Source organism: Pongo abelii, chromosome 12 (assembly GCF_028885655.2).
Source record: "Pongo abelii isolate AG06213 chromosome 12, NHGRI_mPonAbe1-v2.0_pri, whole genome shotgun sequence".
Taxonomy (NCBI): domain Eukaryota; kingdom Metazoa; phylum Chordata; class Mammalia; order Primates; family Hominidae; genus Pongo; species Pongo abelii.
In genome coordinates, this window is record NC_071997.2 from 24,508,698 (window position 1) to 24,520,972 (window position 12,275).

The 12,275-nt window shown below is 35.8% G+C and overlaps 1 protein-coding gene across 2 annotated transcripts in view; it reads right to left on the reverse strand.

Annotated features, from left to right (window-relative positions):
* Window positions 1–12,275, reverse strand: part of LOC100938099 (ankyrin repeat domain-containing protein 36A-like) — a 206,073-nt gene that overhangs the window by 74,875 nt on the left and 118,923 nt on the right. For both annotated transcript variants that reach the window (XR_008522045.1, XM_054547127.1), the window contains 14 exons: window positions 11,517–11,545; window positions 11,350–11,422; window positions 9,655–9,683; window positions 9,480–9,552; window positions 7,756–7,784; window positions 7,589–7,661; window positions 5,884–5,912; window positions 5,717–5,789; window positions 4,013–4,041; window positions 3,846–3,918; window positions 2,144–2,172; window positions 1,977–2,049; window positions 169–197; window positions 2–74 (listed from right to left, as the gene is read on the reverse strand). Coding sequence is in view for 1 of the 2 variants with exons in the window: in XM_054547127.1 (XP_054403102.1) it covers window positions 2–74; window positions 169–197; window positions 1,977–2,049; window positions 2,144–2,172; window positions 3,846–3,918; window positions 4,013–4,041; window positions 5,717–5,789; window positions 5,884–5,912; window positions 7,589–7,661; window positions 7,756–7,784; window positions 9,480–9,552; window positions 9,655–9,683; window positions 11,350–11,422; window positions 11,517–11,545 (714 nt within the window). In the remaining variant the exon portion in view is untranslated. The remainder of the gene's footprint in view (window position 1; window positions 75–168; window positions 198–1,976; window positions 2,050–2,143; window positions 2,173–3,845; window positions 3,919–4,012; window positions 4,042–5,716; window positions 5,790–5,883; window positions 5,913–7,588; window positions 7,662–7,755; window positions 7,785–9,479; window positions 9,553–9,654; window positions 9,684–11,349; window positions 11,423–11,516; window positions 11,546–12,275) is intronic.

The window sequence follows — 12,275 nt, forward strand, 5'->3', positions numbered from 1 at the left end:
CCTGTTCCAGATTGTTGTCCATCCTTTATTTCTGTGGCTATATTCGAAACAGAATCTTTCTTATCACTTGTAGCCTGAATGGAATTTGAAATAAAATAATCAATACATAAACTACGTTTCATAGACCACACAGTTAATAGTCCACAATATAAATGAGAGTTTAATTACCTGCAAGGCTGGTTGTTTCTGAGAAGACACTGAAAAGCAAAAGGGATACATAATCACTCATATGTAAATATGATAAAGTTATCCATACATTCATGCACTGTTGGCATCAAAGTATATCTTCCTGCCTGTATTAGTATAGGCTTTGATGTTTTCTACTTTGTGACTGGGGACTGGAATATGACAGAAATACACTGAAAAAGGTGAATACAGGCTTCACAAAATATACTTACAATTTCAAACATGGCATGATTTGTCATATGTCTAAAACTAAAATAAAACCATCTCAATATCAATGGGGATATGCCGAGTGATGAGGACAAATGTGATCTAAAATCAGAGGAGCAACTCATATGCTTGAGAATCAATGTCAAAGCAGGTGCTACATGATGCCACATGTATTTCATGCAAGAAATCAAAAGGATTTACACCATTATACTACAAACATTCATCGTGCTCTTTAACTTGCCCAATAACTGAGAAGGCACACAATTACAATGACACCTCAGTTGAATGTGCACTTCACATCTCTTCAGTGGAAATGTCCTAAATTGATCAGCTTGGATTATGTTTGCTGATCTAGTAGATAATATTCATTATTTCTCATTATTATTATCGGAAATTATTATTATGAGAAATATATTATTATTCTCAATAATATTCATTACTATTTGCTGACCTAGTAGATAATATTCATTATTTCTCACACCCATGTGGTGTAATAATTTGCCTACATTTCTTCTATCCACTCGTTTAGCCTTCTGAAAGTTTCTTCATCCACTCACGGCACCAAAGGATAATATATTAGCCTCAAAAAAAAATCATCAATTGCCAATGTTGACATACTTCTACAAAGTAAAACTGCTACAAGCATTAGATATTAATAAGTTTTACATTCAGAAATCAATCAAATATTCATTGAAAGGACCACTTTAGGAGTTAATTAGAATTCAACATAATTTTTGTTTCTAAAATAGTCTTGTTTGGAGTATCATGCTATCCTCTAAAGAAGTTTCATTCAATAGCTATTTTATCCAAGACTTAGCTCCTTGAACTATGAAGCCAATGTATTCATATTCATTTATCTCATTTTTATAACTAAAATCAACAAAACATGTATCTCTGATGCCTAATAGTAAATTACTCCTAAAGAGGAATAATGAGTCACTGTGACTTATCCTAATTCTAGCCTAGTTTCCTGCTTCCAGTAGTTCCTGGAGCAGCCAAAATCAAATCTTCTTTTATGCAAATGTTCCAAATGTATTGAAGTGAGTTCACTGAGGTTTCCTCAGCAGAAATCCCAAATTACATAAATAACTTCTTCTTTCCCTTCCTTCCTGACTCACAATCCCTCTTCCTTGAGGAAAATAATTGCTACATCAGTGGTCTTGTTAGTTCTCATTCTACAGTGTTTTTGTGGTATTAGGATCATTTTCCCTCTGTTTATCACAATACGATCTGATGTCTCTAATATCTATTACTTCATCTCTTTCTCTTTCCCCTCTTGATGGAAACATGCTGTAGAATTAAAGCAAAGTGATGCTGTCCCCTGAGCCTGTTATGTGTTGAACTGCTCTCAGATGGTTCTTTTTCCCAATTTCAAAGTGCAGACATCTATAATCTTAGTACTTACATCATGGCCAAGGACCAGCAGCATCAGGAACACCCGAGAACTTATTACAAATGAATAATCTCAGGAATACTGATTCAGAACATGAAGCTTTGATGAACCCCCCGCTGATTTATTTGGTGAAGAGAAGTTCTCTTCCATCTTGATTGAACATCATATTAAATGTGTTTTGCAAAATTACCTGTCCCAGATATTTGTGCATCCTTTGTTTCTGTGGCTATATTCGAAAGAGAATCTTCCTTGTCACTTGTAGCCTGAATGGAATTTGAAACAAAACAATCAATGAATAAAGTATATTTCATAGACTATACAGTTAATAGTTCAAAATATAAATAAGTGTTTAATTACCTTCAATGCTGTTTGTTTCTGAGAAGACACTGAAAAGCAAAAGGGATACTTAATCACTCGTGTACATATGATAATGTTATTCATACATTCATGAAGTGTTCGCATCAAGCTGTATCCTCCTGCCTGTATTAGTGCAGGCTTTGATGTTTTCTACTTTGTGTCTGGGGACTGGAACAAGACAGAAACACACTGAAGAAAAGGAATACAGGCTTCATGGAAAATACCCTTACAATTTCAAACATAGTGTGATTTGTCATATGTCTAGAACTAAAATAAAACAGTGTCAATACCAATATGGATATGCCGAGTGATGGGGACAAATGTGACCTAAAATCAGATGATCAATTCATACACCGGAGAATCAATGTCAAAGCAAGTGGTAGATGATCCCGCATGTCTTTCACGCAATAAATCAGAAGGATAGATACCATTATACTACAAACATTCATCATGCTCTTTAACTTGCCCGATAACTGAAAAGGTAAACGATTAAAATGACACTTCAGTTGAACGTACACTGCACGTCTCTTCAGTGGAAGAGACCTAAATTTATCAGCTTGGATATCTGTTTGCTGATACCTAGCAGATAATATTCATTATTTCTCACACCTCTGTGGTGTAATAATTTGCTTAAGTTTCTTCTATCCACTAGTTTAGCCTTCCAAAAGTTTCCTCATACACTCATGGCACCAAAGGATAACATATTAGCCTCCATAAAAACATCAAAAATTATCAATTGTGACATACTTCTACAAAGTAAGACTGCTACAAGCATTAGATATTAATAAGGTTTACACTCAGAAATCATTCCCATATTCATTGAAAATGATCACTTTAGGAGTCAATTAGAATTCAACATAATCTTTGCTTCTAAAATAGTCTTCTTGGGAGTATCATGTTATTCTCTAAAGAAGTTTCTATAAAGAGCTTTTTATCCAAGAGTTAGCTCCTTCAACAAGGAAGCCAATGTATTCATATTCAAGTTTATCTCTTTTTTCTAAATAAAATCAACAAAACATGTATCTGAGATGCCTAATAGTAACAAAGAGGAGTAATGAGTCAATGTGGTTTATTCCAATTCTAGCCTTGTTTCCTGCTTCCAGTAGTTCCTGGAGCTGCCAAAGTCAAATTTTTTTATGCAAATATTGCAAATGCATCTGAAGGGAGTTCACTCAGGTTTCCTCAGAGGAAACCCCCAAATTATGTAAATAACTTCATCTTTTCCCTCCTTCCTGCCTCACAGTCTATCTTCCTTGGGAATATAACTGCTACATCTGGGGTCTCCTTAGTTCTCACTCTACGGTGTCTATGGGTTATTAGGATCAGTTTTCTGTCTTTTTCAGCAGTATGATGTGACATCTCCAAAATCTATACTTCATCTCTTTCTCCTTCCACCCTTAGTGAAAACATGCTATAGAATTAAAGCAAAATTATGCTATTCCTCTGAGTCCCTTACATCTTCAACTGCTCTTCATATTTCTTCTTCCCAATTGCAATTTGGGGAAGTGTATAATCTTACAGTGAAGATCATGTTCCAGACGAGCAACATCAGCGTCACCCAATTATTTGTCACAAATGAAGAATCTCAGGCCTGCTGAATCAGAATGTGCAGCTTCGACGACTCCCAGCTGATTAATTTGGGGAAGAGAACTTACTATCTATCTGGACTGAACATGACATTAAATGTGTCTTGCAAAATTACCTGTCCCAGATTTCTCTCTATCCTTTATTTCTCTGGCTATATTCGAAACACAATCTTTGTCGTCACCTGCAGCCTGAATGGAATTTGAAATGAAATAATAAATAAATAAACTATGTTTCATAGACTATTCATTTACGAGTTCACAATATAAATGAGACTTTCATTACCTTCAAGGCTGGTGGTTTCTGAGAAGACACTGAAAAGCAAAAGGGATACATAATCACTCATATGTAAATATGATAAAGTTATCCATACATTCACACAGTGTTAGCATCAAACTCGGTCCCCGTGCCTGTATAACTGTAGGCTTGGTGACTTCTACTTTGTGTCTGGGGACTAGAACATGACAGAAATACACTGAAAAAAGGGAATACAGGCTCCATGAAATATACCCTTAAAATTTCAAACATGGTATGATTTGTAATATATCAAAAACTAAAATAAAGCCGTGTCAATATCAATGTGGATATGCCGAGTGATGAGGACACAGTGATGTAAAATCAGAGGAGCAACTCATACACCTGAGAATCAATGTCAAAGCAGGTGCTACATGATTCCACATGTCTTTCATGCAAGAAATCAAAAGGATTTACACTATTATACTAAAAACATTCATCATGCTCTTTAACTTGCCCAATAACTGAGAAGGCACACAATTACCATGACACTTCAGTTGAACATACACTTCACATCACCTCAGTGGGAGTGTCCTAAATTGATCACCTTGGATATCTGTTTGCTGATACCTAGTAGATAATATTCATTATCTCTCACACCCATGTGGTGTAATAATTTGCCTAAGTTTCTTGTATCCACTAGTTTAGCCTTCCGAAAGTTTCTTCATCCAGTCACGGCACGAAAGGATAATATATTGGCCTCAATAAAAATATCATGAATTATCAATTTTGACATGCTTCTACTAAGTAAAACTGCCCCAAACATTAGATATTAATAAGTTTTTCATTGAGAAATCACTCCAATATTCGTGGAAAATGACCATTTTAGGTGTTAATTAAAATTCAACATAATTTTTGTTTCTAAAATAGCCTTGTTGGGAGTATCATTTTATTCTCTACAGAAGTTTCATGAAATAGCTTTTGTATCCAAGAGGTAGCTCCTTCAACAAGGAAGCCAATGTATTCATAGTCAAGTTGATCTCATTTCTATAACTAAAATCAGCAAAACATGTATCTCTGATGCCTAATAGTAACAAAGAGGAGTAATGAGTCTTTGTGCTTTTATGCCAATTTTAGCATTATTTCCTGCTACCAGCAGTTCCTGGAGCTGCCAAAATCAAATATTCCTTATTCAAATATTGCAAATGCATCTGAAGTGAGTTCACTCAGGTTTCCTCAGCAGAAACCCCAAAATTATATAAATGACTTCCTCTTTTCCCGCCTTCCTGCATCACAATCGGTCTTCATTCAGAAAATAATTGCTACATCAGGGGTCTCCTTAGTTCTCCTTCTACAGTGTCTATGGGTTATCACAATCAGTTTTCTGTCTGTTTGTAACAGTACTATGCGACATCGGTAAAATCTATACTTTCTCTCTTTCTCCTTCCACCTTTACTGAAAACAAGCTGTAGAATTAAAGCAAAATGATACTGTTCCCCAGAGCCCCTTATGTCTTCAACTGCTCTCCATATTTCTTCTTCTCAATTTCAATGTGGGGAAGTGTATAATCTTACAGCAAAGATCATGTTCCAAACCAGCAGCATCAGCACACCCAAGAACTTATTGAAATGAAGAATTTCAGGCCTGCTGAATCAGAATGTGCAGCTTCGCCGAGCCCCCCGCTGACTTATTTGGGGAAGAGAACTTCTTATCTACCTCGACTGAACATGACATTAAATCTGTTTTCACACTTACCTGTCCTAGTTTTTTCTCCATCATTTTTTTCTCTGGCTACATTCAAAACAGAATCCTTCTTGTCACTTGTAGCCTGAATGGAATTTGAAATGAAATAATAAGTAAATAAAGTATGTTTCATAGACTATATATTTACTAGTTCACAATATAAATGAGAATTTCATTACCTTCAAGGCTGGTGATTTCTGAGAAGACACTGAAAAGCAAAAGGGATATATAATCACTCATATGTAAATATGAAAAAGTTATCCATATATTCATGCAGTGTTAGCATCAACTTCTGTCCTCCTGCCTGTACTAGTGTAGGCTTTCATAGCTTCTACTTTGTGTCTGGGGACTAGAACATGACCAAAATACACTGAGAAAAGGGAATACAGGCTCCATGAAATATACCTTTGTAATTTCAAACATGGTATGATTTGTCATATGTCAAAAACTACAATAAAAACATCTCAATATCAATGTGGATATGCCGAGTGATGAGGACAAATGTGATCTAAAATCAGAGAAGCAACTCATACATGTGAGAAGCAACGTCAAAGCAGGTGCAACATGATTCCACATGTCTTTCATGCAAGAAATTAAAAGGATTTACACTACTATACTACAAACATTCATCATGCTCTTTAACTTGCCCAATAACTGAGAAGGCACACAATTACGATGACACTTCAGTTGAATGTACACTTCACATCTCTTCAGTGGGAGTGTCCTAAATTGATCACCTTGGATATCTGTTTGCTGATACCTAGTAGATAATATTCATTATCTCTCACACCCATGTGGTGTAATAATTTGCCTAAGTTTCTTGTATCCACTAGTTTAGCCTTCCGAAAGTTTCTTCATCCAGTCATGGCATGAAAGGACAATATATTGGCCTCAATAAAAATATCATGAATTATCAATTTTGACATGCTTCTACAAAGTAAAACTGCCCCAAGCGTTAGATATTAATAAGTTTTTCATTCAGAAATCACTCCAATATTCATTGAAAATGACCATTTTAGGTGTTAATTAAAATTCAACAAAATTTTTGTTTCTAAAATAGCCTTGTTGGGAGTATCATGTTATTCTCCAAGGAAGTTTCATGAAATAGCTATTGTATCCAAGAGGTAGCTCCTTGAACAAGGAAGCAAATGTATTCATATTCAAGTTTGTCTCATTTCTATAACTAAAATCAACAAAACATGTATCTCTGATGCCTAACAGTCGCAAAGAGGAGTAATGGGTCAGTGTGTTTTTATGCCAATTCTAGCACTGTTTCCTGCTTCCAGCAGTTCCTGGAGCTGTGAAAATGAAGTATTTTTTATGAAAATATTCCAAATGCGTCTGAAGTGAGTTCACTCAGGTTTCCTCAGGAGTAACCCCAAAATTATATAAATGACTTCCTCATTTCCCACCTTCCTGCCTCACAATCCGTCTTCCTTGGGAAAATAATTGCTACATCAGGGGTCTCCTTGGTTCTCCTTCTACAGTGTCTATGGGTTATTACAATCAGTTTTCTGTCTGTTTTTAGCAGTAAGATATGACATCTGTAAAATCTATACTTCCTCTCTTTCTCCTTCCACCTTTCCTGAAAACAAGCTGTACAATTAAATCAAAATGACACTGTTCCCCAGAGCCCCTTATGTCTTCAACTGCTCTCCATATTTCTTCTTCTCAATTTCAATGAGGGGAAGCATATAATCTTAGAGCAAAGATCATGTTCCAGACCAGCAGTATCAGCACACCCAAGAACTTACTAGAAATGAAGAATTTCAGGCCTGCTGAATCAGAATGTGCAGCTTTGCCAAGCCCCCACTGATTTATTTGGGGAAGAGACTTCTTTTCTACCTCGACTGAACATGACATTAAATCTGTTTTCACAGTTACCTGTCCTAGTTTTTTCTCCATCCTTTTTTTCTCTGGCTATATTCAAAACAGAGTCTTTCTTGTCACTTGTAGCCTGAATGGAATTTGAAATGAAATAATAAATAAGTAAAGTATGTTTCATCGACTATATATTTACTAGCTCACAATATAAATGAGAGTTTCATTACCTTCAAGGCTGGTGGTTTCTGAGAAGACACTGAAAAGCAAAAGGGATACATAATCACTCATATGTACATATGACAAAGTTATCCATACATTCATGCAGTGTTAGCATCAACTTCTGTCCTCCGGCCTATATTAGCGTAGGCTTTGATGGCTTCTACTTTGTGACTGGGGAACAGAACATGACAGAAATACACTGAGAAAAGGGAATACACACTCCATGAAATATACCCTTACAATTTCAAACATGGTGTGATTTGTCATATGGCTAAAACTAAAATAAAATCGTGTCAATATCAGTGTGCATCTGCCGAGTGATGAGGACAAATGTGATCTAAAATCAGAGGAGCAACTCATACAACTGAGAATCAATGTGAAAGCAGGTGCTAAATGATGCCACATGTATTTCTTGCAAGAAATCAAAAGGATTTAAATCATTATACTACAAATATTCATCATGCTCTTTAACTTGTGCAATAACTGAGAAGGCACACAAATACGATGACACTTCAGTTGAATGTACACTTCACATCTCTTCAGTGGAAGTGTCCTAATTTGATTACCTTGGATATCTGTTTGCTGATACCTAGGAGATAATATTCATTATCTCTCACACCCATGTGATGTAAGAATTTGCCTAAGTTTCTTGTACCCACTAGTCTAGCCTTCTGAAAATTTCTTCATCTACTCAGGGCACCAAAGGATAATATAATAGCCTCAATAAAAATATCATCAACTTATCAACTTTGACATACTTCTACAAAGTAAAACTGCTACAAGCATTAGATATTAATCAGTTTTTCATTCAGAAATCACTGCAATATTCCTTGAAAATGACCATTTTAGAACTTAATTAGAATTCAACATAATTTTTGTTTCTAAAATAGTCTTGTTGGGAGTATCATGTTATTCTCTAAAAAAGTTTCATTACATAGCTATTTTATCCAAGAGGTAGCTCCTTGAACAAGGAAGCAAATGTATTCCTATTCAAGATTATCTTATTTTTATAACTAAAATCAACAAAACATGTATTTCTGATGCCTCCTCATAACAAAGAGAAGTAATGAGTCAGTGTGGTGTATTCCAATTATACTATTGTTTCCTCCTTCCAGTAGTTCCTGGAGCAGCCAAAATCAAATATTTTTATGAAAATATTCCAAATGCATCTGAAGTGAGTTCATTCAGGTTTCCTCAGCAGAAACCCCAAAATTGTATAAATGACTTCCTGTTTTCCCGCCTTCCTGCCTCATAATCTGTCTTCCTTGGGAAAATAATTGCTACACCAAGGGGTCTCCTTAGTTCCCCCACTGTGTCTACGGGTTATTATGACAAGTTTTCTGTCTGTTTCTAGCAGTAAGATGTGACGTCTGTAAAATATATACTTCGTCTCTTTCTCCTTCCACCTTCAGTGAAAACAAGCTGTAGAATTAAAGCAAAATGATACTGTTCCCCAGAGCCCCTTATGTCTTCAACAGCTCTCCATATTTCTTCTTCTCAATTTCAATGTGGGGAAGTGTATAATCTTACTGTGAAGATCATGTTCCAGACCAGCAGCATTAGCATCACCCAAGAATTCATTACAAATGAAGAATCTCAGGCCTGCTGAATCAGAATGTGAGCTTCGGAGAGCCCACCCCCCCCCCCCAACCACCCTGCTGATTTATTCGGAGAAGAGAAGTTCTTTTCTAAATGGATTGAACATGACATTAAATGTGTTTTGCAAAATTACCTGTCCCACATTTTTCTCCATCCTTTATTTCTGTGGCTATATTTGAAACAGAATCTTTCTCATCAGTTGTAGCCTGAATGGAATTTGAAACAAAATAATAAATAAATAAATCCATGAAGTGTGTTTCATAGACTATAAATTTTCTACTTCACAATATAAATGACAGTTTAATTACCTTCAAGGCTGGTTGTTTCTGAGAAGACACTGAAAAGCAAAAGCGATACATAGTCACTCATATATAAATATGAAAATTGTCCATACATTCACGCAGTGTTAGCATCAAGCTGTATCCTTCTGTCTGTACTAGTGTAGGCTCTGATGTCTTCTACTTTTTGTCTTGGGACTGGAACATGATAGAAATACACTGACAAAAGGAAATACTGGCTCCATGAAATATATCCTTACACTTTCAAACATGGTATGATTTGTCATATGTCAAAAACTAAAATAAAACCGTGTCAATATCAATGTGGATATACCGAGTGATGAGGACAAAGTGATCTAAAATCAGAGGAGCAACTCATACACGTGAGAATCAATGTCAAAGCAGGTGCTATATGATCCCACATGTCTTTCATGCAAGAAATCAAAAGGATTTCCACTATTATACTACAAACATTCATCATGCTCTTTAACTTGCCCAATAACTGAGAAGGCACACAATTACGATGACACTTCAGTTGAACGTACACTTCACATCACTTCAGTGGGAGTGTCCTAAATTGATCACCTTGGATATCTGTTTGCTGATATCTAGTAGAGAATATTCATTATCTCTCACACCCATGGGGTGTAATAATTTGCCTAAGTTACTTGTATCCACTAGTTTAGCCTTCCGAAAGTTTCTTCATCCAGTCATGGCACGAAAGGATAATACATTAGCCTCAAAAAAAGTCATCAATTATCAATTTTGACATACTTGTACAAATTAAAACTGCTACAAGCATTAGATATTAATCAGTTTTTCATTCAGAAATCACTGCAATATTCCTTGAAAATGACCATTTTGGGAGTTAATTGGAATTCAACATAATTTTTCTGTCTAAAACAGTCTTGTCGGGAGTGTCATGTTATTCTCTAAAGAAGTTTCATCAAATAGCTATTTTATCCAAGAGGTAGCTACTTCAACAAGGAAGCAAATGTATTCATATTCAAGATTATCTCAATTTTATAACTAAAATCAACAAAATAGGTGTCTCTGATGCCTCCTAGTCACAGAGAGGAGTAATGAGTTAGTGCGGTGTATTCCAATTACATGATTTTTTCCTGCTTCCAGTAGTTCCTGGAGCAGCCAAAATCAAATTATTTTATGAAAATATTCCAAATGCATCTGAAGTGAGTTCACTCAGGTTTCCTCAGCAGAAACCAAAAATTATATAAATGACTTCCTCATTTCCTGCCTTCCGGCCACACAATCCGTCTTCCTTGGGAAAATAATTGCTACACCAGGGGTCTCCTTAGTTCTGCTACAGTGTCTACAGGTTATCAGAACAAGCTTTCTGTCTGTTTTTAGCAGTACGATGTGATGTATGCAAATCTATACTTCCTCTCTTTCTCCTTCCACCCTTACTGAAATCGAGCTGTAGAATTAAGGCAAAATTATGTGGTTCCCCACAGCCCCTTATGTCTTGAACTGCCTCCAGATTGCTTCTTCTCAATTTCAATGTAGGGAAGTGTATAATCTTAAAGTGAAGATCATGTTCCATACCAGCAGCATCAGCATCACCCAAGAACTTATTCAAAATGAAGAATCTTAGGCCTGCTGAATCAGAATGCGCAGCTTCGACAAGCCCCCTGATGATTTATTCAGGGAAGAAAACTTCTTATCTATCTAGACTGAACATGACATTAAATCTCTTTTCACACTTACCTGTCCTAGATTTTTCTCCATCATTTTTTTCTCTGGCTACATTCAAAACAGAATCCTTCTCATCACTTCTAGCCTGAATGGAATTTGAAATGAAATAATAAGTAAATAAAGTGTGTTTCATAGACTATACATTTACTAGTTCACACTATACATGAGAGTTTCATTACCTTCAACGCAGGTGGTTTCTGAGAAGACACTGAAAAGCAAAAGGGATATATAATCACTCATATGTAAATATGATAAAGTTATCCATACATTCATGCAGTGTTAGCATCAACTTCTGTCCTCCTGCCTGTATTAGTGTAGGCTTTGATAGCTTCTACTTTGTGTCTGGGGACTAGAACGTGACAGAAATACACTCAGAAAAGGGAATACAGGCTCCATGAAATATACCCTTGTAATTTCAAACATGGCATGATTTGTCATATGTCAAAAACTACAATAAAATCATCTCAACATCAATGTGGATATGCCGATTGATGAGGACAAATGTGATCTAAACTCAGAGAAGCAACTCATACACGTGAGAATCAATGTCAAAGCAGGTGCTACATGATTCCAGATGTCTTTCATGCAAGAAATCAAAAGGATTTACACTATTATACTACAAACATTCATCATGCTCTTTAACTTGCCCAATAACTGACAAGGCACACAATTATGATGACACTTCAGTTGAACGTACACTTCACATCTCTTCAGTGGGAGTGTCCTAAATTGATCACTTTGGATATCTGTTTGCTGATACCTAGTAGATAATATTCATTATCTCTCACACCCATGTGGTGTAATAATTTGCCTAAGTTTCTTGTATCCACTAGTTTAGCCTCCCAAAGTTTCTTCATCCAGTCATGGCACAAAAGGATAATATACTGGCCTCAATAAAAATATCATGAATTATCAATTTGGACATGCTTCTACTAAGT